At 46.5% G+C, this 27,688-nt stretch overlaps 10 protein-coding genes across 10 annotated transcripts; 6 read left to right on the top strand and 4 right to left on the bottom strand.

Annotated features, from left to right (window-relative positions):
* Positions 1 to 359: 359 nt before the first annotated feature.
* Positions 360 to 1,781, top strand: VFPPC_00931 (monocarboxylate permease; the record flags this gene model as incomplete). The annotated part of the gene is made up of 2 exons (XM_018280852.1): positions 360 to 1,553; positions 1,614 to 1,781. The coding sequence occupies 2 exons, from the start codon at positions 360 to 362 to the stop codon at positions 1,779 to 1,781; spliced, it is 1,362 nt and encodes a 453-aa protein (XP_018149223.1).
* Positions 1,782 to 2,442: 661 nt separating this feature from the next.
* Positions 2,443 to 2,927, bottom strand: VFPPC_17354 (hypothetical protein; the record flags this gene model as incomplete). The annotated part of the gene is made up of 2 exons (XM_022429068.1): positions 2,443 to 2,613; positions 2,724 to 2,927. The coding sequence occupies 2 exons, from the start codon at positions 2,925 to 2,927 to the stop codon at positions 2,443 to 2,445; spliced, it is 375 nt and encodes a 124-aa protein (XP_022285915.1).
* Positions 2,928 to 2,969: 42 nt separating this feature from the next.
* VFPPC_17355 (hypothetical protein) lies at positions 2,970 to 3,390 on the top strand (the record flags this gene model as incomplete). Its single annotated transcript, XM_022429069.1, has 2 exons — positions 2,970 to 2,978; positions 3,019 to 3,390. 2 exons carry the CDS (start codon positions 2,970 to 2,972, stop codon positions 3,388 to 3,390), a joined length of 381 nt encoding a protein of 126 aa, XP_022285914.1.
* Positions 3,391 to 10,610: 7,220 nt separating this feature from the next.
* VFPPC_12931 (hypothetical protein) lies at positions 10,611 to 11,047 on the bottom strand (the record flags this gene model as incomplete). Its single annotated transcript, XM_018290708.1, has 2 exons — positions 10,611 to 10,873; positions 10,927 to 11,047. The coding sequence occupies 2 exons, from the start codon at positions 11,045 to 11,047 to the stop codon at positions 10,611 to 10,613; spliced, it is 384 nt and encodes a 127-aa protein (XP_018149221.1).
* Positions 11,048 to 11,317: 270 nt separating this feature from the next.
* VFPPC_16902 (Tfo1 transposase) lies at positions 11,318 to 13,740 on the top strand (the record flags this gene model as incomplete). Its single annotated transcript, XM_018290321.1, has 3 exons — positions 11,318 to 12,244; positions 12,296 to 12,961; positions 13,021 to 13,740. 3 exons carry the CDS (start codon positions 11,318 to 11,320, stop codon positions 13,738 to 13,740), a joined length of 2,313 nt encoding a protein of 770 aa, XP_018149220.1.
* Positions 13,741 to 13,875: 135 nt separating this feature from the next.
* Positions 13,876 to 14,250, bottom strand: VFPPC_12930 (hypothetical protein; the record flags this gene model as incomplete). Its single annotated transcript, XM_018290707.1, has 1 exon — positions 13,876 to 14,250. The coding sequence occupies one exon, from the start codon at positions 14,248 to 14,250 to the stop codon at positions 13,876 to 13,878; it is 375 nt and encodes a 124-aa protein (XP_018149219.1).
* Positions 14,251 to 15,298: 1,048 nt separating this feature from the next.
* Positions 15,299 to 16,157, top strand: VFPPC_00927 (hypothetical protein; the record flags this gene model as incomplete). Its single annotated transcript, XM_018280850.1, has 2 exons — positions 15,299 to 15,755; positions 15,880 to 16,157. The coding sequence occupies 2 exons, from the start codon at positions 15,299 to 15,301 to the stop codon at positions 16,155 to 16,157; spliced, it is 735 nt and encodes a 244-aa protein (XP_018149218.1).
* Positions 16,158 to 16,897: 740 nt separating this feature from the next.
* Positions 16,898 to 17,581, bottom strand: VFPPC_00926 (hypothetical protein; the record flags this gene model as incomplete). Its single annotated transcript, XM_018280849.1, has 1 exon — positions 16,898 to 17,581. The coding sequence occupies one exon, from the start codon at positions 17,579 to 17,581 to the stop codon at positions 16,898 to 16,900; it is 684 nt and encodes a 227-aa protein (XP_018149217.1).
* A 6,622-nt stretch (positions 17,582 to 24,203) lies between these two features.
* Positions 24,204 to 25,391, top strand: VFPPC_00924 (chitin synthase export chaperone; the record flags this gene model as incomplete). Its single annotated transcript, XM_018280847.1, has 4 exons — positions 24,204 to 24,233; positions 24,302 to 24,621; positions 24,688 to 24,781; positions 24,846 to 25,391. 4 exons carry the CDS (start codon positions 24,204 to 24,206, stop codon positions 25,389 to 25,391), a joined length of 990 nt encoding a protein of 329 aa, XP_018149215.1.
* An 849-nt stretch (positions 25,392 to 26,240) lies between these two features.
* Positions 26,241 to 27,487, top strand: VFPPC_00923 (TFIIH basal transcription factor complex p47 subunit; the record flags this gene model as incomplete). Its single annotated transcript, XM_022428195.1, has 3 exons — positions 26,241 to 26,818; positions 26,879 to 27,137; positions 27,419 to 27,487. 3 exons carry the CDS (start codon positions 26,241 to 26,243, stop codon positions 27,485 to 27,487), a joined length of 906 nt encoding a protein of 301 aa, XP_022284706.1.
* Between the last annotated feature and the right edge of the window lie 201 nt (positions 27,488 to 27,688).

The following is a 27,688-nucleotide window of genomic DNA, read 5'->3' as shown; positions in this document are numbered from 1 at the left end:
GACTCAAATAGACAAGTGCGTAGGGCGTAGGGCGTAGGGCGTAGGGCGTATGGCGTAGGCGAGTAACTCTCGTGGGGAACAGATCCACTGATCCAAGTCATTTCTGTATTATTATTTCTTTCAGATGGTCAGATTGATCATCAAACAAGCATAAAAGGTTCAACGTCAACACGTTTGGCGTGTAAGTACTCAAAGTTCTTCTGTCAAGCCCAACTTCCCAAGAATGACAAGAGATATGTCAGCGAAACTCCGATATTAAAACTCAGTGTCTGAAGGAATTTCCCTCTCTAATTGTCCGAAATATGCTATAATTAAGGGAGAAAACCTCGCATAGTAACCATCAACACCGACGTGCTAGCATGGCGACATCTGGAGCTACTCAAACACAGGCGGAACTATCGCCTAGCGATGGAAGTCTCTCGCATCGAGCAGCCGCCCTAAACACAAATGACACTATTCTCTCCGTTGATGAGGCTATCGACAATGTCCTGGAAGCATCCCGGCTAGCTGATAGTACAGTCCCTGACGGCGGACCAGGATGGATCGTCATTGTTGCATGTGCCGTTGTTTCGTTTTGGTTCACAGGCGTTAACTACAGCTGGGGAGTCACTCAAGCAGCTTTTGTCGAATCAGGCTTATCTTCAGCGTCGACACTTTCTTTTATTGGCTCTATCCCACCGACAATCATCAGCGCCATGGCCATCATCAATTCGCGGATTGTTCGTATAATCGGCGCGCGCTCGACCGCCATGATAGGCATCGGCGTTATCTTCCTCGCGCAGTTGACTAGTAGTTTTACAGTTACTAATCTAGCTGGTCTGTTCGTCACAGCCGGCGCCATGCTAGGCTGTGGGATGAGTCTCTGCTTTACAACGTGCTCCGTCACGCCGGCACAATACTTCAAACAGAAGCGTGGATTAGCCAATGGGATTGTTTTTGCTGGCGGTGGTCTCGGAGGCGCTACCGTCACCATCATGCAGGGCGTCTTGATCCAACACGTCGGAGTGGCCTGGACATACAGAATCATGGCTTTGGCCACTTTGGCTACAGGAATGCCGGCTGCGTGGATGATCAAGGAACGAATAAGGGTCCCTACTATCGGCTTTGTCGATTGGAGTCTATTCAAGGACACGAGGTTTGCGCTAATATTTGTTGCTGGCGCGATTGCAACGTTTCCGCTCTTGGTGCCGCCATTCTTTCTTCCGTTATACAGTCACTCACTTGGCTTGTCTCCAAATACAGGGGCAGCACTTCTGGCAGGCTTCAACTTCTCCTCCGCAGCTGGACGTATCTTGTGCGGATTTGTCTCAGACAAGCTCGGTCCGCTGAACACTCTATTTGGCAGTCTTGTAGTAAGCTCGTTGGGGATGCTGGTTCTGTGGCCAACTTCCACAACCCTCGCGCCTTTGGCCGTTTTCACGGTTCTGAATGGTACAGCCAATGGAGGATTTTTTGCAACCATACCTACTGCTGTGGGGAATGTGTTTGGGTCTGTGAGAGTAGCCGTTGCTCTTGGGATGATTGTGACGGGCTGGGGTGGAGGGTATCTTATGGTGTGTTTTTACAATTTAATGATGTTGATCGTGTCAGTCGGGCTGATGATTTTGCTACAGGGAGCACCAATTGCCGGATATCTGTTAAACGCGTACGGCGGCGAAAAGGCAGGATTGGAAGCATATCGGCCTGCGATGTACTACGCAGGATCACTTTCTCTGGCTTCTGCTGGGTTGATAGCTCTGATGCGACTTCGAATGGCTATATCTTTAGGGACAAGATTATGATGCATGTGGTTTGAACTGCATATTGTCTATGAAAAACAGTGCTATAACCGCAGTCTTTTGGTGAGATTTGAGGGAGGCTGAGCATCTACGACTTGAGCTTAGGTGAAAGAGATCCAACATAACTCTGTGTGAAGTGTATTTGGAGACACGGAAGAAATGTAAACTAGAGGTGGATACAACCGATAAAATTTTTTATCACTCTACGAGTGGCGGGGAGTTTTCCATCCCGCCATGGCATGTAAAAAGCTGAATAAACTTCGAATAAGTCGTACTTACTTAGTTCCCTTCTTGACACTGTAACGGGCACTACAAACGAAACCCTGGGCGGAGATAGTTGACAAGTGACAAGTGTATGATGTATACTATCGCCTACACGCAGCTAAATATTGGCAGTGAACCGACATGGAGTTTCACGGGGACAGTGTGGCCCGCAATCTGTTGAGGGTAACTACATTTATGCAAAACTGTACTCTTAAAACTACTCGCACGGCAATTTACAGAAGAGTCAAAGTGCAGGTAGCAAACATGGTGAGTTGTTATATTATTGTCAAATTTTCAATTCTAAGTAACTACTTTCCGATTAACCTCGATAAGACACCAAAAGTTTATTCGCTTCGTTCTTCCGAATTGACCCGACAAGAATCCTCTCTTGGTTCCACCGCTAGGATATAGTGCTCGGGGCGTCTAGCGAGTAGCGGATCATTGTCAATACGACCAGTCTGTATCTAGGAGCGTTTCTGGAAACAAACTTGCATATGTTTGCATGATCCGCTCTTAAGCCGGCGCGGTCGGTGTTGTCTAGAATCGGGGCAGCTAAGCTCTCTGTGACTACCTAGTGCACAAAATCACGTTAGCCAGACAAAAAAGACGAAAAGGGTTTATTATGCTTATTCCTTGTTCTTGGATATGGAGAGGCCAAGAGAGGACAGAGTAGCAACAAGCACGAGATAGGAAGGGACGCACATAATCCAAGGTTACTCCAAGGCTGGTCTTCTCTTGTTCCCAAAACAAATAGGCGCGAAATTGTTTTATTAGAGGAGTGAAGTTATCGCTAATTTCCTGCAGTGTCTCTGAATCAGCCTTTAATGCGCGCAAAAGCTTAGGGTCCGTGTCAACAGTCTTTGAGGGCATAACAACCTGCACCATTCGTTGAGCAAAGTGTGCAAGGTTTGCCTTGCTACTCCCCCGATGAGGGGTGCCCAAGAATAGAATACCGTACGTGGATACATAGATAGAGTGTAGGCGTTCTGCCTTGTGTGCCGTCCTACCAGCGGAATATATAAGGGCCCAGTTAGATGTTACGGGCCACCAGTTAGCAAGACATCAGACGCATGCCGTACATGGACTTATCGTGCGTACCCGCTTGGCAATTATTCCTCCTAGCGAGTGGCTGGCAAATATGATGGGCCGTTCCGTGGCATTTTCCAACTGCGGAATTTACGTTAGTGGGTGCGGCAGTGAAACGCCTCAATGCCAATTTGGGTATCAAGACTTCAATGTTCTCTGTCAGCAACCAGCTCTGCTACCAGCGTCTGGGCAAGTTGCAACATCCTATCCAAAGAAGTGCTTCCGAGGATGGTGGCAACGCGGGCGGGATAGCTGTATGTAAGAATGCGAGAATTTGGGACATCTTTTGGCAGCATTTCGTCATAACCCAGCCAGAAGTGCTTTCCGTCGGCCGTTGTGACGGTTTTTATGGCGTCTCCGTTAAGGCCATGCGTGAATAGCCACCATGCTGCACCAAAGACCTGTAAGAAGGACACGCTATCAAATTATTGCCGGTCTGCAGTGCATTAGCTCACTCGACAACTGGATTTTCTCCTCGGTAGACCTCTGTCAAAGCTGGCCGTCTACCATTGGCCTCAGCCACGACATCATCACCGAGAGCCTCTCCCAGGATGATGCTGTGTAGCAGAGTGGGATTTGAGGAGCCTTGCTGAACGATTCATGGTTTCTACAATGCAGTATGACGTAATGCAGACACAAATTTGCGAGGTCACGCACGCTGTGAGGGATATTCTAAAGGGAAATGGATTGTCCACTGCTTATTACCATTTCACTTCATCGGTCGATCCGTTGGAGTGGCCAAAGACGCAGACAAAGTACTCAACATTTGTATCCATGTTTGCCCCGGAGGACTTGATCCCTGCTAGATGTCTTATCCCACTATGTTGCGCCTGGCCTCCAGACGCCGTGAAGTAGGACAAGCACCAGTTTAAGATGTTGTAAAGAGTCTGGTGCTCAAATTTGCACACATCGAAGTCTACGGCGACGGGTCTCAATGTATCTTCGCATATAACGCGGTATGTGACGACTTGTACTTGTCTGATTAAGTAATTTTGAGTCTTTACTATACCCAGGTACGTATTTTAAAATAACGCCTCAGCTCGTTTTGAAGTGGTGAAGTCAAGTGACTAGCCTTAGCTAATATAGCATAACTCTAAGCGCTCTATTATGCTAGATTACCACAAACTAACACTAGACTAAAGCACAGTAATTATTAAAACTAGATAATAATAGACTGCTAAGCATTTAGAAAAGTCGCGCTGCGCGCTTTTATAGTTATGTAGATGGTCAGACTACCCAGTGCCCAGATACAATAGAATTATTCCCTCATAACTAAGATTTAAGACTTAAAGAATAATACTTATTAATACCTGCTAAGTAGTAATTAAGAAGTTACTTGCGATATTAATATTAATCATAAAATAAAAATTAAGTTACAAAAAGATATATAAGAAGTCTACTCTTTTTATTCTAGCACTAGATATTTCTTATCTAATAGTAATAGGTTAATTCTCTTAATTAACTATTATTAAGCCTACTATACATAACTTATCTACTTGTCTTATTACAGTAAAATGGTTTGCATTGCTACTATTTTAGCTTGTGAGTCTTAGAATAATATAATATATCTCTATAATTAACATGTGCTGGATAGTTGCTCTTAGCGTTAATGCTATTATCCCTATAGCTAGATTCTCTTGTAATATAGCTATACTTGTAGGTTATTTTTGCTTGCAGTTTAGTAACTATACTAATAGTTTACTTAGAAAGATGCAAGCAATATTAGCTTAAATACACAGAGTAAAAAGAACATTCTAGCATTTAATATTCTTGTAAGTCTCTATAGTTAATCTTGCTCTTTATAACCCCTTTAATATGTGTTCTAAAGTAGCGTTGCTAATACTAGGTTTAGAAACGAGGTGATAACGAGAATAATAAGCCTCCTGCTATTCTCCCTCGTCCCTATCCCCCTTCTCTCCCTTATCCCCATTCTCGCCCTCCTGCCCCTCCTAACCCTTTTCGCCCCCCTCCTCCCCGTCCTGTCGGTCGTCCCCGTCCTGACCCTCCCAACCCTGTTCTCCGTCCTATCCGTCGTCTCCGTACTACCCCCACTGCTCTCCCTCAGCTCCGTGGTCTGACTCTGCTCCCTAATCGCACCCCTTTCTTGGACGTCCCTGCTCCCGGCCGCCCTCTGAGCAGGTGGGAAGGAAGACACACCTGGCGTCCTCCCCCCCCTGCCCCTCATACGGTTGAAAAGAGGCCACCACGCCCCCGGCTTACGGCTGCGCCCGGCAGTACATGCAGACCTTACAAGTGCAGAAGGCTTTCTGACTGCCAGAGGAGAGGCTGTAGCTTTTGCACTCCTCAAGGCCTATGCGAGTAACGGCTAGGATTCCCTAGAGATAAACCAGGCGTGGTTTATATTAGCAGAGACAATTATATTGGTTAATCTAAGCGGTTAGATATTACATTAGTAATAGATTATAGACTGTAACTAGTAATTAGTATAGTTTCTTAAAGTATTACTTAGAATTATGCTAAAGATTACTATATTAAAAGCTAAAAACTAAGAGCTATGTAAGAAAGAGAAAATTTAGGGTGGTTATATACTACTAGTACTAGTTACCTTAGAAGTAAGTATTAAAGATACTTATATTTAGTAGTTAGTATTATATATACTTACTTATCTTAACTAAGCGCCTTTCTATTAGTTATTATTCTAACTGTTATTTTGTGCACGTTTATATTTCTCCTACAGAGTAGTCTCTATAACTAGCCTATTCTATAGCCTACAAATAACCTGTAAACTAGGTCGTAATAATGGGCTTAACTTGCGATGGTATTCTTCTAAGTATACTAGACTTTATATAAATATTTGCAGCTATCCACAAACCTGGGTTAGGTGGGCAGCTTAGGATAGGGATCTCGTTCGGGTTAAATACCCCTTTAATGTTAAGTATTTGCTTTATTAGGCCGCTCGCGCATGCGTTACTCTCAGCACATTAGAAAGAACTAGATCTTTAAACGGGAGCTAAGTGTACAGTAGCTATAGAAGCATCGCATAATAGCTAAAGACTCTTACAGAATTAAGAAAAAAACTAATTAAATTAAATACTATTATGTGGGCGGAATTTCTCACACTTGGGAGTCTAATAAGTGGATAGGAAAAAGGGACTTAGTGTTTTTATTTAATCTTATAGCTAGCACACAGATAAAAGGGAGGTTCTTTCCCCTTTAGCTAGACATTTAATTAATAGACTTAACTGCAATTTTCTTAACTAGAGCTATTTACTAAATCTCTTATTAACTAAGAGCACCTTTCTTTGCTAATAGCCATATCTTATAGAGGTATACTACTAAATAATATTGCTAAAGTCTTTTAGAAAGATAGAAGTAATTAAAGACTAAATACTATTTAATCTAGGCAATTAGAAGGATTCTAACTATTTAGACTAAAGGAAACTAATAATCTAGACTGAATTGCTAATAAGCTGCGTGTATGTGAGGTATTACGCGGGCCACTCTAAGCTCTTAGGTGTGTTTATTTTAGGCTAACAAACTATCTGCTTAACTAACTAACTAACTAACTAACTAACTAAGCGAAAGAAGGGGAAAATAACTCTCTTTTATAGACTAATTTAAGAGATTTAGCTAATACTAAAAGAAAAAGTTAAAAAACAAAAGGCTAAAAAAGCAATAACTACTAAGCCTTTTCTTTTTAGAAAAGAAAGAATTACTAAGAAGAAGGTTTAAACGTAAAAAGTTTTAAACCTTCTCTTATTAGGGTTAGGGTTAGGGTTAACCCTAAAGTAGTCTTAATATAGTATTATACCTAGAGTAAGTAATTTATAAGAAATTAATTATAATTACTATTTTTTATTTTAGAAGTAACTAGTTCTAAGGTATTATTATAGTATAAGCGCTTATATAAAGTTTTCTTCTATACTTATATAAGCTTATAAGTAATATAATCTAAATTATATTACTTTCTTTTAATTTAAGTAGTTAGAGTTTATAAAAGCTCTTAAATTAAATAGTATTTAATTCCTGATTACTTTAGTCTTTTAAAAAGATACTAGTAATATTATTTACTAGTATATCTTTATGTTAGGTATCATAAGTATATAGTATAATTAGGTTAGAAATATAGCTAGAATTAAATACTATTAGATAACTAAGCAACTTAAGTCCTAATATATTTAAGACTAAATCTTATTTAATTTAGTTAATCTTTTATTCTATTATATATGGAAGTTCTATATAATTTAGGTACTCTTTAAGTATAGGTTTAGACCTAAGTTAGACTAGATTTAAGTAGAGCTACTTCTAATACCTTAGAACTAGGTTTAAACTAGGTTTACCTTAGGAACCTATAGGGTATCTAGGTCTAAGTTAGGTAGGGTTTAGTGAATATATTAGAAGCACATTTAGAGCTAAGTTAGGTTAGGTTCTTACACCTTTTAGGACCTAAGTTAGACTATTATCTTATACATTTCTTCTTATAGTTACAATGCCAATCACGCCTTACACTTTAAAAGATATAATTTGTATTAAAGAAAAGTACTCTTAATTAATAAAAGATAAAGTAAATAAGTAATAAATATATTAACTAATTAGCTATATTTGAAAAAGATTATAGTTAAATCTATTAGTTAAATTTCTAGCTAAAGGAGAAAAAGTCTCTTTTTTATCTATATACTAGCTAGAAGATTAAATAAAAAATACTAGGTTCTCTTTTTGTAATTCTCTTATTAGGCTCTTAAGTATAAGTGTTATAAATTTAAGGGTAACGCTTAAATCTTAAGAAAAAAGAAGATAAGTAGGTAGAAAGAGCTACCTAAGAACCTACTATAGGTCTTTTCTAGAGCTTAGGCAGACCCTATAAGAGCGCTTACTAAAGCTAAGCTTACCTTTCTCTCTTCTTTTCTCCCCTTATAAGAAAAATTACTACTAGTAATACTAGTTTACAGAAGCCCCTAGGCTAGTCCCTTACAATAAGCAACTTTACCTATATACTATATAGTTATTATAGGTTACTCTAAGTTACTTAAAGCTATTTCTAAGCTATTTAAAGTTAGAAATAGCTTATAGTAACTAGAATAAACGTAGGGTAGCTTAGAAGAGCTATATATAAGCTTACTAAGCAGTAGGTAATTCGCGCTCAAGTTACTATAGCTAAAAGCGGCAGTACAAAGCGTCGTAAGTCTAGTTTTATAACATCTCTAGAGTTTAAGTTTAGCGAGCAACTGTTGTAAGCATGCTCTTCAAGAAAAGGTTCAAGGAATTCTGGCGCTTCAGGCAGATTACTATCCCAATAGTTTTCTAGCTTAATAATTAACATGGATCCCTTTGTCGTTAGCACGTAGTCTAAAGCAAGATCGAGATTTCTCAACTAGCCCCGTAACTTGCGCTCGGTATTCAATATACCGCCAAAGAAAGGATCATTATATCGGCCATAGATGCCATCCCATGCCAGCTTTTGAAACCTTTGTGATATGTTTAGAAGAAAGGATCACATTTCCTAAGAAGTTAACCTTGACAATCCCGGCTGGTAAAGCTCTTCTTGTCTCGCCCTAAGCTGTTTTTCTATATCGTCGATCACACCAGACAAGTTTTGCCGAATGCTATAGAGCGCCTTGCTTAGTTTCTTGCGTAGACCGTTAACTCCACGATCAGCTCTTGGAATTGTAGCCCAGGCAGTTGTTTTAAAAAAGCTTATTCTGGTACCGTCACCACTTTTAACGGCATCTTTATCTTCTGCTCTATTACGCAAGACGTGCCAGCCGATTTTAGGCCTATGTCCGCTCTCTTGATTTCTCGCCAATTAAATGTAATTGTGTTCCTTGGATGTTCCCTGCCGTGTTAGATCAGGCTTAGTAATAACCCCAAGGGTCCGTTCGAGATTTAGATCATGTACCTTGGCCGTTCTCAAAGCAATGTGATATGCTATCTGGTTGCTAGCCGTAACTACAACCAGATTTATGCTTTTTTTTCGCCTCATATAACTCTCCACAAGCTGGTGGAACGTTTCCTTGCCTCGTATGGACTAGTTTGCAGTCTCTGCTTGGTATAGTCCCAGGAGATCCACAAGGGTTAGTGGATACATATTTAGCCCTCCAATTTCTAGGCGCAAAATATGCTTGGAAAAAGTCTCTACCGGTAGCAGCTATCTCCATGGATTCTTCGGCCTCTTTAATAACGTCAGGAGGGTCTTCTTCGCGGAATCTAACTCTTTGTATCGTTTGGGGCCTCTTGGACTTATCGTCAAATTAAACACTAACTTCAACTTGAGTCTGGCTTCCCTGACAAAGGACAAGTTCTGTTGCAAAGCGAGTACAGAGGTTGCCCTTGATAGGGAAATAGGCATGAGAAATAGCCTCTAGAACGGATGATTTACCCTACTGATTGTTCGTCAACCACGATTATTTGTGGGAGGTTGACAAGCTTGCTAACGCCGCATATGATGAGTTTGTCTGTAAGCTTATACAGCTTTCTCGCCTCAACAGTGTGGAGTTGATTTAACACAGAAGAGTCTAGTGAGACCACCATTGCGATGCACCGATCAACAAGGTTTCCGAGCCTTGATGCGATGGAAATAAAGATTGGCTGGGATCTTGAAATAATGGGAAGAGAACATTTGCAGGGCAGTGCCCGGGGTGTTTCCGTACATGTGTGATTCACAAAAGCGACTTGACAGCAAGTTTTGTTGGTTCAGTGTGCCTGGTGTTTTCCCATGTAAACTCATCACGACCTCCTGGCGGCGCCATTCTCAAATACGCATCAGACACTTTCGACCAACATGCATAAAGTCATTGCAGTTGTCGTCTGCAGTCGTATGCATTGTGATGGAGCTATGAGTAGATTGATAAATAACCTAGTTTTGTAATCACTTTCTCTTCTCTGATAAGAGGTTCTTGTAGTCATCCCACCAGACTCATCTGAAACACAACAGTTATAAATAGGCTCCGTGGTGGTATCATTAGGCGCCAGCCATGAACACAAGCGTTGTCTAAGCCACTCCTTGTGCTACAGAGTGCCAAGACAAGGCATCATCAGCTGGGGTTGTGCATCATATCGAGTGTTGATTGCCAGCGACATGAGCGCTTGGCAAAGTAGCAATTGAAATTCCCTCCGTTCTAGATTGGATATATGCAGTGGCTCCTCCGTGCTACAGTCTGGTCTGAAAGAGACGCCGTATTTGAGCGCCGACCGCAGCTTCTAGGTGTACATGCCAAGGTGATGAACCTCCCGAGCGTAGTGGAAGCTCCATTGGGCGAATAGAGGCAGAACTCTGTTCAACAACGACGTGTGTAATGACTAGTGATATTGCAATGACAAGTTCTAACGAAGTAACCACTGTTAGACCTTTGGCTACCAGTTTCCCCCATTTGTGACCTCTATATACACATGCGTCGTCATAATAACGTTTGAAATGTAACCGGCTATTATGAAACCCCGACTACAGGGACGCCATCTTCCAACGCTATTGTTTGCGCCTTGGTTGGTGATTGTTAAATCCTCCAATCCAGAGCAGTATGCTCCCTACTTGGCGATAACAAGTTTGCCGTCGGGCGTGTGGTTAATCGTAACCGTAGGACCGCGGATCGTAAAGTCAATCTGCAGTGCCTGCTTTGGAAGTTTTGCAACATCCAATAGCTCGCCTACCGCAAACGTAGAGCCATATGTAACATAGTAAGTGTTGACTGGCTGGATCTGATACTGGTTACCAGGCTCAGGCTTGAAAGTGGCTGTCGGAACGCTGGAGCTACCATCGGGAGAGCTAGCCAATCCTACGAAGAAGTTGTCTGCACAGATTAGCAAAAGCGGAAGTTCCGAGAGAAGAAAACGGTAGACGCACTATCAGTAGCAATCTCGAGTGTGAAGTCATTGCCGGTGTCAACCTCGTAGGCATTGTTCCAAGCGGCCGACGGAGCAGGCACCTTGTCGAAGCTGGGCGTAACTGCATTGAGCACAGTCATGTTCAGGGCATACATGGGCAAAATTGTACGTACAACGCGTTGTACAACGCGTTGTGTAGTACGGCCCTGAATCTGTTGTACAACAACTACACATTTTGCCTGTTGTACAACTGTTGTACAACGCGCTCTGATTGGTCCAATATACTGTTCTCCCTTATCGATTATGGCCCATCTCCACCGCACCATGACTCTTCAACGCAACGCGTAGCAAGATAGCCAGCTCAAGCGCATCACTTTTACCCCCAAACTCTGTCTAAGTCGATTGATACGATGTCGGTAGCTGACGCCTCATCATTTCTGGTCTCCTCCACTCCTGCCTCATCATCCACGGGGTCTTCGGAAGTCTTTACAACACATTCTCCGGTCCAGATGAACATCTGGACCTTGTTTCGACTTCCAGTGGGCTCCGAGCAGACTCATATCATTCAGAAGGTTGGTACAAAAAGACATAAGAAGGTTCTGCACTACTGTCTCTCTTGTGAGAAGCAGAAAGCGAAGCCGATCTGGAGCAGTGCCTACACAGGCAATGCGAAGGAGCATGTCCAAAAGGTGCACAAAGCCGAGTGGAAGGAATGGTCTCGCAACCACGGCAATTCCTTGAGAACAGATGGTCCAAATCAAGCATCCATTGATAGGTATATGCAACCAGTTGGTGTCCACTGTTCGAGGCACCTAACCCTCCGGCAAGCTTTTGATAAGCCACGATTTATTAGGGCGTTTATCGCTCTTTGCGCCCGACGGAGAGTATCATTGAGCGCAACAGAGTGGCCAGAACTTCAAGAACTTATGTTAGCAGGCAACCCTACTATACAAGACCTCTTGAAGCTGTCTCGACGGACGCTTGTGCGCCTCCTTGAAAGGAACTATGTAGAGTATCGTAAGCAACTCCAGACGGCGATTCAAGACGCTGTCGGCCAGATACACTTCTCCACGGACATGTGGACATCACCTGCGCGTCGAGGACATCTCGCAATCTGTGCACAATGGGTTGATTGTGAATATAGGCTGCGGAAAGCTCTGCTAGGACTCCCTCAAGTATTGTACAGCCATAGCGGAGAGTGTCAAGCTGTGCACATCGTCAGGGTTCTCAGAAGTTACGGCATTACCACCAGAATCGGCTATCATACTGGCGATAACGCTACGTCAAATGATACTATGTTAAGAGCGTTATCAGACCATTTGATGACTGAGTACAATGTAGGTCTAATAACGCCAGCCATAGATCTAGTACACGCTGATCATGACTAGTTCAACTTCAACCCTGTTGCCTGCCGAATCCGGTGTCTCGATCATATCCTCAACCTCGCCCTTCAAGCCTTCCTACTAGCCAAGTCAAAGGAGGCTCTTAAAGCCGCTCTTAAAGCCGCTCTTAAAGCCGCACTTGACGCAATTGATCTGGCCGAAGATGCAGACCCATACGAAGTATTCTCCGCCGCGATGGGGGTGCCGATGGTGCAAAATAATGGAGATGGGGCGAGACCAAGAGAGATTGCCGAAAGGGCTAGAGGCAAAGGCAAGCAGAAAGGCTTCGAGGGCTGGGGATCGACCCCTGCACTCGAGAAGCTCCATAACCTCGCTGTGTGGCTCCGAAACAGCCCAATCCATCATGACTTATGGGAGCGAGCTATCGGTATCAGTCTAGGGATTGATAACGATACCAGGTGGTCATCGTGGTACTTTATGATTGATCGAGCGATCCGGAAGAAGAACGAGATCATCAAATTCTTACATGAACACGATGAGGCCTGTGGCCCCAACACTCTGACGCATGGGGATTGGGAGATACTGAGATGTACACACCAATTTCTCCAAGTATTCAACAGTGGCACTTTGTGGGTTGAGGGCGACCGTGCAGGCCTATCTCAGTCGCGTGAGATGATGGACGTGATTCTCGCTTTTTTTGAACAGCAGAAGGTTTGTGGCTGATCAAATATTCCTTTGGCGCGATGGACAAGCAGTTAATCTATCTGTAGAATCTATACTCATCCGGAGAGCGGAAAGATCTTCGGATGGTCCATTCCATTGAGATGGGGTGGTTCATCCTTAACAAGTACTATGAGCTCACGGACACCGTTCCGGTGTACGCTGCTGCGATGCTGCTCGATCCGTCAAAGAGAAGGCGATATCTGACCCAGAACTGGCCGGAGCAGTGGCATCAGAAAGCTCTCGATGCCACACAACGTATTTGGGAAGACAAATATAAGAATATGCCACTCACTCAGCCTGAGGAGGATGCGATGCAGGTTGATGGCTCTCTACCTTCTCCAGATAAGCCGAGAAACGAGCTGGATCGATTGAAGCTCTCTCTGCAGGTTGAATTGGCTGACCTCACGGATGAGGACGATGTGCAGCTATTTCTTAATGCCAGGCCCATCTCGATCAAACCTTTAACTCCCCTGGAATGGTGGTGTTTACCAGAACAACGACAGCGCTACCCGCGGCTCCATCGTATGGCCATCGATATACTCTCAATCCCTCCATCATCAGCAGAGCCAGAACGAACGTTTTCAGCTGCTCGTCGTACACAATCGTGGGACAGGCTTCGGATGACGGCAAACAACCTAGAAAGGCTTGAGTGTATCGGCAATTGGTTGAGAAACGGACATATTGATCTTGTACATATAATCACGGCGATTGAGGGTATGAATGAAGTGGAGGTCGAGCTAGATTTTGACTCCGACGAGATGGGATAGGTGGTTGCTATTGCGATGAAACAAAGTTTCGGAGACTCAACACCACTTCAGATCATCGTTTTAATGTCACGTGCATACAACACGTTGTACAACAGGCATACTACCATAATACAACGTGTAGTTGTAGTATGAGGCTCATACAACATTTGTTGTGTAGTTTGAGGTCATACTACAGTTGTACAATTTTGCCCATGTATGGTTCAGGGTCGTTCCAGGAGTGACGGTACCATCACCCTGTTTGGTTCCAAGGGTCACGGCCTTGGTCTGCTTGATGGACACCTTGGCGCCGGCTTTTTCGCCTCCTTTCCATGTACCAACAATGGCGAAGTAGTTCTTCCACATCTCGAACTCGGCCGTGGCTCCATCGGGAGTGGATTGAGCGACTTGGTAGATGTTGGTCCAGATAGATGACTTTACTACGCCCGTGATTTCGGGCTTCTCACTGAAGAGATTGTAGTTCTGGGGGCTACCCGTGTTGTTGTTGATGACAATGGTGAACTTGTTGGGCATATTGGCGTTGTTTGTTTGAGATATTCCTGTGAGAGAGGTATAGCTGGTAAGATGAATGAGTTGCTTAAGTGATGACTGTTTGAGAGTTTTGTTCAATTTGTTCGCGAAATAGACCTCTATATATATACATTACATTTTTCTGGCCTGATACAACGTATAGACTCGCAACCATGGGACATTTGGCTGCGGTGTTGCCCGGTTCTTTGGCGCGTCCCCAGGAATCTACGGACCTGGTATCACGACGAACCAAGGGCTAATTCAACGCAAGGATGCTGTCAAAGCCAGTCTAGTTGTGGATGGAAACATGGACTTCCCAATTGGCCACATTCAGCGCCAGTCAGATGAGACAAGGCAAGAAAAGAAAAGAAAAGAAAAGACAAGGATTAGGCGGGACGGCTCGACAAGGGCTAGACCGGCACTTATTATCCGGTCTAACCCCGACTTGGCTCAGGAAGCTCCAATATTGGCTGGTGATGTAGGGCTGAAGGAACTAAATTGCTTGACGCCAAGTCTCAGCTAAACCCAACCCGACAGGAGGAGGCGAGCTGAAAGACACTATGTCAATGGTGCAATGCCTCCGAATGGTTCCAGTGGCTGCGAATATATTGGGAGTACATATGTAAGTTCCCATTGCGGTACATAACCCGTGCCAACGCCACACTTAATGTCCAGCGACAAACACTCATCCTCAAATATACAGGGGGGGTCAAAAGTATTTGAACAAGTCAGAGGTATCGCATACCGTGTCATACACCAAGACATATTGGGATGTGTTAGTGTATACTTGGATGTGCGTAAATGCTTTCCTACCACACAGACTGTAGATCAAATCTGCATCACACAACTTTCCGGAGCAATCTCCCCTGCCACCTAAACGATAAAAACCATAATCTCACCGGCTGCACACGCTCTCATGACCTGAGTCCTCTTTTCTGCCCAATATATGCTGCCTAGCTCCCAGCCTACTGCCGACATCAGCCAGCCAGCCCGTCGTCCTGCATCGTCACACCGGGACTATTCAATGAAACGGGCACGCCGAGACTCTGACATGGCGGCTTCGATAACTCGAGTGATGCAGCGTACCATCACTATCACCAATGCAACCGGAAGCACGCAGACATACGCACTATTCGCTGCTACCCCTACCGTTACCCCAGCCATCTCGTCCATCAACAACAACATCATCCTGGTCCTGCGCGGCGTGGCCAGCACAACCGGCCAAGCCTACTTCACGCTCCCAAAGGGTCCATTGTACGCCGTCTGCGGTGTGAGCTACGGTGGTGAATCGACAGTCGAGACCCAGGTTGAAGTTCTAGACACTCGACCTATAGACACGGGGCGCAAGTCAGACGACGGCACGGCATTGCCCGGCACCACGTTGGAGCTGATCATGCGCAAGGGAACGCCCAACTTCTCCAACAAACCAGACATACCGCCCAGTGGCAATGAGGGCTGCTTCTGTATTCGCACAAGTAGTGAATTTACGCATAGTGACGCTCGTGCTGGTACGTCTAGTCTAGTCTGTCTCCCTCACCCTCAAAACCCCTTCGTAGACTTCTATCCCCAAACTTGGTGTTTCGACTTTCGTTCAAAAATTAACATGTACCTCGCGTCGTCTCCTTTTCCCAGGTGATTTTGTCGTTGGACTGTCTCTTTTCAAGAAATTGTCCCGCTATTTCGGACCGTTTGCAACTTTTCGTCCCGCGCCGGGAATGGAGTACCAGATTCAGCCACAGAATCGGTTCTACTTGGCCGTAGGGGACTACCCCGTGCGCTCGCACACCGTCGAGGGCCTGGAGAAGCGAAGTTGTCTGGTGGACTTTGATCAGTTGGAGCTGGATGACGTGCAGGTTTACCACGATGAGCATGGTCGTCTCACTGTGCGGTCTGACTTCAATGAGGATTAGCGTTGTTAGCCTGAAGCATCATTCATTGCAATACAATTGGTTCATTCTTGTCGTCACCAAGATCTTGTACTGTCAACGAGGCGTCAATGGGACTGTTTACTGATTAATGGAGTGTGACCTTCTGTTGCTTCTGGAGGATGGCACGATACGTTCCCAAACCAAGTGTGCTACATTAAAGACAAGCGACCTAACACTGCGTTTTAGTAAAACGATAAATACCGTCTGGCCAGTCTGCGGGATGGATAGAATAAGAGGGCAATTCCATCAGGAGTGGACTTGTCTCTAAGGTTGGACTTGGACCTGCATCTTGCCCATAGTATCGCATTACCGGCACAGTTAAATCTGGCACCGTACCAGATGAGTGCCAGATTGTGCCTACCAGGTGTCAATATTTGAAGACCGTAGTAGTTCCAATTTCAATACAAGAATGTATTGCGTGCAGCTGTTTTAGACGCTCGTGAGTTCCATTGCAGCAATGTAGATGCTCGACGTCACTCATACATAAAACATACATCTGTAGATAACTTCTAGAGTATTTTTTTTACTCATAATCCACATCTTAGAGTCCACAAATACCCTCTACTGTACCAGGCGGAGACATTGTGTAATACTAGCACCTCGTTTCTGCAACTGACAAGTGCCATATCGTCAAACATGATTGTTGCCACATGATGCCCAAATTATCTACTTTCCATCCAAATCGTCTGATCCCAAATTTCCTGCCACAGTACTTAGAATCCCTATGTGCCACCGCGGCGAACAAGAACTTTGACATGTTCCTTAACGTCAAAGCACCCACGATAGTCGTAGCCATAAGGGTCCTCCCACAAAGCGTCGTATCTTCTATCGTGGTCGATGTAGTCCGCAGGGTTTCCAATCTTATAGATAAATTCGGACACATCCTCTGCTTCAAATAGCGGCTCAACATAGTCATGCTCCATATCGTAGAAAATCTCCCCAGGCGCCTCCTCTGACGCCGATGTTTCCTGTGGCGCGGCCCTGCGGTCTATCAACCAAATAAGGCACCTATCATCCTCGTTCAGGGATTCCACTAGGAGACGAGTAAGCATGCCCCGGACACTGGCCTCACGAAGGATATCAAAGTCGGGACTCGGCCAATCCAACATCCAGCTCGGGTCAAATTCCACAGCAAACATCAATGTCGACCTCGTGAATTTCCAGCCCATACTCAATGCATATCTAAGCTCGCATGCAAAGCAATCCTCTCTCTCACGGCGCAGAATCTCCAAGCTATGGAAGTTGATGCAAGGGATGTCTTTATGTGTTCGAAGCAATATTTGCCAATCTTCATCCTGGTCCGATGCGCGCTCTATCGATGGTGTCTCATCAGTGAGGTCATCCTCATCCTCAGACCTGCTGGGGCAAAGCCGTGGGCCCTGCTGATACTTTTTGTAGCGCCTCATTATCACGTATCTCGACTCTTTTCATGCTGTGAGGAGACCAGAATCCCAGAGACAGATTGATCTGTCACTGGGATGAGACGAAACACCATTTTGCGCACGATTGCACAGGACACGGGGTCCGTGGTCGTGCCATGAGGCCCAAGCCACAGTTAATGGTTTAGTATTGACATCAGCTTCGAGTTTGTCATCCCCGCATACGATAGAGATGTAATGTATCCCTCCCTCGTTTGTGGAAAAGGGTCGGAGCGCAAGTTCCCAGATTTGGATTCTGAGCTCGGGGGGCAGTTTACGGAAGAGAGAAAAGGTAGAAGCCATTTTCGTGAGAACTGATCTGTTTAAGTTGAGTTTAAGTATTTAGAGGAAGGGAATAATAACTGAGAACTGCCAGTTAGCAAGGTATTTGTGGACAGGATAGAACAAATGAATGGCGCTTGGCATTTTATTTTGGGTTCCGTTGGGCAACACGGGGGGACTAAACTCTAACATCGCGTAAACTGCGTGATGTAGTCAAAACACAAACGAGAATTAACTTCGATGGAGTCATATTAGCTTTGAGATTGCATTGAAAGGACATTCAAGTGCTGAAAATGACCAAATGAAATCCAGTGTCATTGTGTAAAATGAGTCACACCTCCATCAGTAACCAACTACGTCTTTAAGTGCAAGGGTTCAGGTCGACCTACTCTTACTCACTATCGCTGGTATTAGTGGTGCTCCCTCTAGCACTCTAGTATTTATTTGCCTTTTTCACCGGTGCTTTCCACCGGCAGTATGGCCCATCACTGGACAGGAGTGGCATTGTAGCGTCAGTGGTGCGAACAGGCCAAACATGCCGCCGGGACTGCGCTGGTGAAAATGCATCGCAACACTCTTGGGGTTCAACCTGGGCTAAATGACACATGTCTTCTCACCCGCACGTTTTCGGGTATGCCCCTGATTGACCAGTCGACTGGGAACTCCTGGGGAACTTTGGGACATAGAGGCACAAGAGGTCATAGAGACAAGGCTAGACAAGTTTGGCGGCGTACAGGGCTGGTAAACGCAGCGCATGGCCACTTGCTTAGGAGCCTGGTTTTGTCAATTGATGATGGAAGAGCTCTTCTGCGTCTTGGTAGAGAGCTGCAGTGTGTCAGGTATTCTCACAATTCTGAGTGCGTCAACACCTTAGGCTGTATGTGACAAAAGGTGGTCAACTCAGTGACAGGAAAGATGAGGCATGTTGACTGGGAATCCACTGAGTGTCCGACCAGGATCATCATTCATATGCCCTCGGGCTCTCAGTCTCTATCAAATCTGTCAACACTACCTTGTATGTGCCAACTGAGTCCCTTCATCCCTAAATCTACGGTAAACTCTCTTACGATATGTTCATAAAGCACCAGACCTATCAGGAATGTTGTTTGCTCGATCGACCACTGGTCAAGGAAAGTAAGCTCTCGTTCAACCCTGACTGAAGTCTCCCGGCCAGATCGACCACTTGTGTTACTTGCTCATCATACAGCTGTGATAATGAAGATGTACCTGTCGCTCGCTCGTGGTCAATGGCGCTGTTTGAGCTTCCGTAGAGCCACGGCAGGCAACACGAATCCCGGAAGGGCGGCACTAAAGGCAGATGGCTTGAGAGGCTCGGTCTTCAACAGAGTAGAATACTTGTAGGCGGCGGCGCATGACATTGGATCACCTTCTTTTCTGGCATTGCAAGGCTCCCAACAGAACTATGAGCTTAACGGCCTTGTTACAGTCTAGATACGAGGGACTAGAGGCGTCCTCCATAGGCAGTCATACAAACTTCCTTGAGGCACTGAAGCACTACAGATTGAGGCGTAGATGACAAATTTGATAGCATATGTGGCTCAGAGTTCATTTTCTGCTTCTCAGGCATAGTCGGCTGCTGAACCATTACCTGAACTCGGCCACGATGGAACAGGGGAGAAATCTCAAGTCAGCGTAGGTACCTCATACTGACAGATCCCGGTCTCGTCTCCAATATCCACACTTCTCGGCATTTTGTTTATCGGTCAACGCGCGGTGACAACAATTCGGCCCGCGATCGTGTGACTCTTCATGGGGAAAAAAACTATAACGGCTTGGAAAGCGTGTCCGTTGTTCTGATGCCTTCCAAAGAGCGTCGTTTCCGCTGAGCGATGGCATCGTGGGTCTGACCGCCGGAATACCAAGCATTGACCGGAAATCTCCACGTATTGGTCGCGTTTTCGCTCTCAGCGGTTACATATAACCTGAACTAGTTACACAGATTCTCACATACGACCATACCTACCAGAAAGTACTGGATCCCGTTTGCTCTCCGAGCGTCAAGCTGGTAAGGGGCAGATTAGTAGTTGGGTCGGTGACGACCAGCGAACACCGGCTGTTGTATGTTTTCTTTTTTGCCTCGATGTTTTCCAAATTTGTGGCCTATAATCCAAATTAGACGTACACCTTTCACATACGACCATACCTACCAGAAAATACTGGATCCCGTTTGCTCTCCGAGCGTCAAGCTGGTAAGGGGCAGATTAGTAGTTGGGTCGGTGACGACCAGCGAACACCGGCTGTTGTATGTTTTTCTTTTTGCCTTTTCTTCCCACGAAGTCGAGGTCGTGATGCCATTATATATCCAGGACTGACGTTGTGAGGCTTGGAAGCGGCCGCCGAGATTGGTCGCCTGGACCAAGTTACACAACAGGCTGGCCTCCAATTAAGTTTGGTTGCAACCCTCCCTGTTGGTCAGCCTGTTTCAGTGCCTAATTGGGGGCTGCAGCTGTTGGCCCTGCTTTTTTGCACATGCAGACGCGGGGCAAATTTTGTGATGAGCCTTGCAGGCGACGCAACTTGTGACTGGAGATATCTTAGTAACAATTAACGTGGATAAATACCTACCTAGGTAGGTAGTGAAGCAATTGTGATGTTGTGAAGGTGGAGGCTCCAGACGCGTGATGCTACCCTACAGCTCGACCGCGACAAAAAGTTATTATCTGATGTGTGCAAAGGGGACTGCTTTGTTATAGATGGAAAGATACGAGTGAAGAAACTTTGTTTGGGAGTTTGGTGTGCCGAGGCGGGTTACTCCTTGCATTTATGCAGCAAATAATAGCCATAAAACGGACGAAACGTCAAATATCAGCAGAATCATTTTACCGCATGGCCGAGGAAAGCGGTGCACGTCAATTTTTGAAGGAGGTCCAGGGCTGGCAGCCTATACTTGGAGCGAGATGTTTAGTATCTACGTTGTGGAACATATTGGTTGAGAATAGTCGGATGCCAACAAGATGCATGGCACATTGTTCATGATTTACTGGACGTTAGGCTCTGTCGCAGTGCGAAATTGCAACACAAACAGCACATGCCGGAAATTCAAGGGAAACAACACAAGAGCTACAGTATGAGGTCATAAGTATTTGCCCATCCCGAGGCGACTCTCCATACTAGGGTGGGCAATCAAATCCCCATGACCACTGACTGTAGTCGGCGAACGCAGAGGTTCTTTGTGATGTTATTCACAAACCAAATGGACTTTGTTCGGTTTACTTCGGCCAATGGGTGAACTGGTCAGGATGCCGAAACAACCTACCCCGTAGCGTGATGACGGGCCAAGCCCTTATATGTGCATTGAATCCTTACGTCTTGTAGACTGAGAGCCTCAACCTCGATTCGGTTGGTTATGATAGCGCAAACATGAAAGCACGACAATCTCGAGAGGAGCCAACCAGAACACGTCCTGTTGGATGAGCCATTGTCATCGGATCGAAGAACAAACTTATTCGAGGATCGGATTGCCCGTTCCAGGGACGCGGCCGAAGCGTAATTTGATAAGACGGCCCATGCCTGTCTAGCGCAAAGGCAAGTTTGCTTGGTGCAAGTCAAAATGGTGGTCTGGTAATTTTAAATTGAGCAAGCGGGTGGGTTTGCTGGGATATGATGCGTCGATTCGATGCGCATGTCATCTCGCTACTCCCTCAATGCTCCTTTGTGAAGTGAAAACGTCGCTGATAATGGAGACAATAAAAGTGATCATGGTTCCAAATCGGAGCCGAAGAGGACTGGAAAGGGACGAAAACTCTCCAGCACGCTGTAGTGCAACCACATTGCACATGCTCCCTGACTCTGCATTCCAAGTGAATGTGGCTCTGGGTTTACAGGCACGGGTGTGGTGCCTGGGGTCTGGAGTGGCCCCAGAAGGCGCTACAAATCATGACTGCAAGAGGAACCACACCAGAGAAAGACCTCAAGTTCTGTACTCCGTACCTGCAGCTGTGAGTGTCTCTGGGGTGGTTTGCATGCAAGCTTGAATGAGGAGGTAGGGAAAGATATTGCCCTTGGGTTTGACATTGCACCATGTCCCCTTGTATGACCACGGCTTTTGGTTGAACGGAACTTCAGTATGCTGTCTCTGCACAGAATTGTAGCATTCCTCGTCTCTGCAAATAAGAATTGACTCGGGGACAGGGGGCGGCTGCTTCAAGCTGCGGCTCGCCTCTTCATGGTGGGAGAAACATCCAGAAAGAGATGTCTGAATGGGCTGCAGTGCAGCATTCTGTGGTGCTCATGTCAGCTCATGCCGGGTGGTACAGAGTGCGGTACGAGCAGTTGAGGCAGTTGGGTCGCCACAAAAGGAAATAGTGGCTGTTCCCTACTCAAGGACACGAGGTCCAGCGGCCGATCGCATCAAATCTTTAGCAGACGACATATTTGCGTTCGTCGCCTTGCTTTGTCGAACTGTCTGCAGCATTGATTGAGATGGCCAGTCCCACCGATCGAACACGCTCGTGAGGAAGCATGAACCAAGGCCATCTAGCAGATGGCGTGGTGCGTGGCACAAAGCAAGTGGCCGAGGCGACAGGGCAGAGCAGGAATAAGATGAGGGGCGGATTAATATTAGAAGCAGAGACATGGTGATAAGGTGGACATGTGTGATGTCTCAAGGGAAGATGGGTGGAGGGAGAGAGCAGGAGGGCAGGAGGGATGGGCCAAGGGGCACAAAGCCAGGGTCAGAGGGGATGCGGCCGAGCCAATCGTGTTGCCGTGGGCACCTGGGCGCTGCCAAGGCCAGACGCCACGACCCCAGCCACTCGTGGCCTCGCATTGATGTCTGATCCTTGGTGCTTGGTGCCTGTCCCCAAAAGGCCCAGCCATCAAAGCCGCCAGCTGCCAACTCAGAATAAGAATTGTGAACATTGAAGTCTGGTTGGCCACTGGTTGGCCTCTGGTTGGCCTTGTCAGACTGTGACACACAATGCACAAGTCAGACCAGAACCGGCTCCGAGAAGCCAGAGAGATCAAATGCTGTCATTAAAACCGCGTAGCTGGTGGTTGCTGCACACTTCCAGACAACAGACAGCGCATGAATGCTTCAGATATAACCGTTTAAAATGCGGGTGACCATTTATTCGGCCGCGGAGTGTCAGAGTCTTGGTCTGGAACCACCGAAGTCTTTGTTTTGATTGTTGCAGATGTCAGGTCTAGTCTGGTCTGGTCTGGTCTCCCGCCCAATCCAATCCACAGACGTCGTGTCCTAGAGCACAGCACCACGCGCAGAGCCAACATTGATTGAACGCGAGGAGGTTGCGACGACAAAAATGCCCAAATTTTCATTTGAGCCGTCGATGTAACTCCCATTTCCATATCCAGACCACCGTCCGCGTCGGGTTGTCCAAGATGGTTGTCCAAGATGCCATCTGAGGTTCGTCTCCTGTTCCATGCTTGAACAATTGTAATGCAATGTTCCTTGTTCTAGGGACGCTAGTGGTGGGTCAAGTACTCCGTACCACGGCCACTACTGCGCCGGGGGCAGGAACATTGGAGTCTGATCTGTTGCTCAAGCTGCCGCAGTCTGTCATGGTTCAATCTTCCATGTCCCTCCCTGGCCTCCCTCCCGCCAGCTCATGTCGGGTCCATGTCAAGTCCCCATTCAATGCTCAAATGCTCAAATGCGCAAAGCTGCCCCCATGGTTGCACACCCCTGCCCAGCCTCATCTTACAGACCAGACACCACCAGACCTTGACCAACCAGCGGTCCAATCTGGTCAAGTGTCAAGTCTGGACAAGGCGCTCCAGTACCTCTTGTGCCCTGTTATACCCCCAGACTCCCCAAAGCCCATTTGGTTTCCGAAGAAACCTCCGCCACACCTGACTTGCTCTCTCGCTCTCTCGTTCGTTCGCACACCGAACTTCTCGACGTCTCGATACCAAGGGAGCAACAGCCCTTTGCTGGTCGATCGTCTCACCACATTGTCAATTAGGCGATACGCGACGCTTCCATCGCCCCGACGGCGTGTCTGTCGACTTCACGATTCAGTCTCTACCTACTCTCGCCTCCGACATTTTGGCATTGTCTCCGTCCGCGTAATACCAACTCGTCAGCCTCGACAGCAACAAACAGCCTCCTCCCTCCAAACTCTGCGGGCCACAGTCAAGCATCACCGCTCAACCTCATCGATTGATCTGATTTGCGTTACCGTTGCGCAGTTGAGCGGCTTTGGAGCTTCACCAACCGCTCAGCGCACCGAAACTTACAACTCACATATCCCGACCAAGGTCGCCGCCGACGGTCAATTCTCAAACCCATTGTGATCCACCCTTGGACGTGATAATCGCCTGAGCCTCGACACCGTCTGTAGTCACAATGGGGTCGACTGACTTTGGAAACTTCGACGTATGCCTTCCATACCCATGGTTTATCGGCCAATTGCATATTGTGCTGTCGCTAACTCGGTTCAACAGGACTTCTGCAAGGACTCCACCTTGCCGGTGTGTAATGTGAGTCAAATTCGAAATATCCCAGGCAACCTGATGAGCTATCATTACTGGCGATTGCTGTCCCGAGGGGCCATTCCACTGATTTCCATTACGTTGCAGCTATTTTCGGGTCCTCGACACGACCAAAATGGTCCTTGGGGAGGATGCCAACTCAAAGGAATCCCGTTAAGCAACGGCCGCCATTTGGCTAACCTGGGCTCAATTATTCTCTGCGGCGCTGCCATTGCCACTTCACTAGTGCTGCTGTTACGATCCGAAAGAAAAAGAGCAGCTGTCGGCCGCAGGTAAAACTCCTTTCCGCCTTCATGCCTTGATACATGTGCCATCCCGCTAACAATTGGTTGCTACAGGGAAATGCAATTATTCCTGGCTGGATACATTCTTATTAGTATATGCGAAATCTTCTCAGTCGGTGGTTTTCCCCTCAATTCAACCGCTCGAGTTGTACGTATCTTTCTTTCTTCATGTCGTAGAGCCCAGTATATTACCGTTGCTGACACCACCTCAGGTTTTCAGTGCCATCCACATTGGCATGATCATTGCGACCACCTGGATACTAATGCTCAACGCCATCATTGGTTATCAGTTAATTGATGACGGAACTCCGCTCTCTATGGGCCTTCTGATACTCTCTGCCGGTGTTTTATTTGTTGGAACTGGATATATCGCTCTGGACACTGGCCTCAAGTGGACCGGCTACTGGGATAGTAGCTATGACCTGCCAAACCGAAACATCGCCCTCTATGTTTTATACCAGCTAGTGCCGCTTATTTTCCTTGTCGCCTTCTTCGTTTTGGAAACCATCTTGGTCCTTCGAATCCTCGGAGAGATTCGGCCCATGATTTACCTTGCTGCTGCTGCTGTACTTTTTGCCATTGGCCAAGTATTCAACTATGCCATTAGCAAGTACATTTGCGATGGCACCAGCGGCAAGATTGATGGAGCCTTATTTGAGACACTCTTTACTCTGCTCTCCGTTGTGGCCGTTTGGATCTTCTGGTCCAGCATTACCGAAGACGACTGGCCCATGCAACCCAGTGGTCAGTACGACTGATGAGCTGGCAACATTGTGTCTTTTGCTAGTTTATTTCTTTCTCTTTTTCCGGATGTGGCGTTAAACGGCGGAAGCATATCTATGTTCATCTTCTTCATCTCTCTTTTAAAATCGACGACTTAGTCGATGGTCGAACGACGAACGCATGTTTTGATGGCGAAATACGAGGCTATTATTATTTTGGGGACGCTTTTGCATGACGAACTATCCGAATTATTTCTGTTCCAACACTCTTCCATGCGTGGCAAAGTGATTGGATATCCTAGAAACGGGCTTAGTTAATGCTTACCTTGAGAGTTGGTCTTCACGCGGCACCGAATGACGAAAGTCGTGGTGGATGAAGAATAACGATGCTGGGTTCTTTTGGAGATGAGATGCGACATGGTGAAAATGGGCCAGGATCAATTGCCTTCGATGAGCTATGGTGAATGCAAGTTCTCCAAGGCTGTTTTAGATACGACTCCGTAGTATACCCCGATGTAGCGATATAATGTGTATTAAAGAACTGTTTAATCAAACTGCCGGTCTGCATTCGACTTGAATTTAAACTGAGTTGTTATTTACCTTGGTAAACAAAATTGGTGAGCTGAGGCGGATGTAGGAGCACTTAAGGTGCTGGCGACTTTAATTGGTTGCTGGAGCTTCCCATGTCCGAGCTTGGTGGAGTTGGAGGTACGAGGCTGCAACTTCACGCATTGGTAGCCTCGCTCTTTTCTTGACTGTGCATGTTACCTCAAATCACCACCAGCGCAGCCAGAGGACGACAAAGTGGGCTGTGCAGAATCAAATCTGCGTCGTAGCTGCGATCCCAAACGACAGAAAGTTCGATAGAGGTGTCGACAGCCCATCATGGCCGACTCTGACGGCGAATTCGTCGCGGACGACATGTCGGACGATGAACTGGTTGATCACCAAGTGACCGACGACGAAGGCCCCTCATCGCGCAGCAAACCCTCCCGATCGAAGCGGAAGAAGAAAAATGGCGAACAAGCCTGGGAGAAGTCTAAAAGATCGTGGGAACTAAACTTGCCCGAGGAGGACCAAGATGGCATGCTCAATCTCTCACTGTTGGAGGCGGAGAAGCGCCGGCGGTTGATGCGTGACACCACTCCTCTCCAGCGAGGTATCATACGGCACATGATTTTGGTCTTGGATATGTCGTTTGCCATGACGGAGAAGGACCTGCTTCCTACGCGGTACAGGCTAACGATAAGCTACGCGCTGGCGTTTGTCAAGGAGTATTTTGAGCAGAACCCCATCTCGCAGCTGGGCATTCTTGGCATGAGGGATGGTGTGGCTGTGAGGATAAGTGACCTCAGTGGTAATCCTGCAGATCATATCGAGCGGTTGAAAGCAGTGGAAGGGCAAGATCCCCAGGGGAATCCTAGTTTGCAGAATGCGCTGGAGATGTGCCGCGGCGCACTTTTGTGAGTTTGTTTTCTGCAACGCTGCCGGGGACGACAGCATGCTAATTTCATCTGTTGTAGTCACGCACCTTCACACGGAACTCGAGAAGTTCTCATTATTTATGGCGCCTTATTGTCGAGCGACCCTGGAGATATTCACGAAACGATTGCCAATCTCATCACGGACAAGATACGGGTCTCCATCGTCGGTCTTTCCGCACAAGTCGCCATTTGCGCGGACTTGTGCTCAAAAACGAATGCAGGAGATGACTCCCAATACAATGTTGCCATGGATGAAGTCCACTTTAGAGATTTATTTCTTGCCAGTACGACACCACCGGTGACAAGGACGAAGGAACAGAACACTGCAAGTTTGTTGATGATGGGATTTCCGTCACGGACTCTCGCACCGGGAGGGGCTATTAGCTTTTGCGCCTGTCATAGCAAACCACAGAGGGAGGGATATAATTGCACGAGATGTTGGGCGCGTGTATGCCGGCTACCTGCGGAATGCCCTGCCTGCGGACTGACCCTCATTCTGTCCACACATTTGGCTCGGTCGTATCACCATCTCTTCCCTCTGAGAAACTGGGTTGAGGTCTCATGGGCTGACGCCACAAGGTCAAGCGCGTGCTTCTCATGCTTGTGTCCATTTCCAGAGCCGCCAAAGAACAAGGTCGATGGGGGTAAGTCCAAAGAGGAATCGCACCATTCAAAGGCGAAAGGCGTCAGTGAAAGTGGCAGGTATGCATGTGAAGTGTGCGGTAATCATTTTTGCATTGATTGCGATGTGTTTGCGCACGAAATCATACATAATTGCCCGGGGTGCCAGAGCAACGTCCACAGCGACTTTGCAGCCACGAACGGCAATGGATACACACATCAAACAAA

Source organism: Pochonia chlamydosporia, chromosome 1 (genome assembly GCF_001653235.2).
Source record: "Pochonia chlamydosporia 170 chromosome 1, whole genome shotgun sequence".
In the NCBI taxonomy this organism is placed as follows: Eukaryota; Fungi; Ascomycota; class Sordariomycetes; order Hypocreales; family Clavicipitaceae; genus Pochonia; species Pochonia chlamydosporia.
The sequence above is the reverse complement of the archived record's forward strand: the minus strand, read 5'-3'. Positions and strand labels throughout refer to the sequence as shown.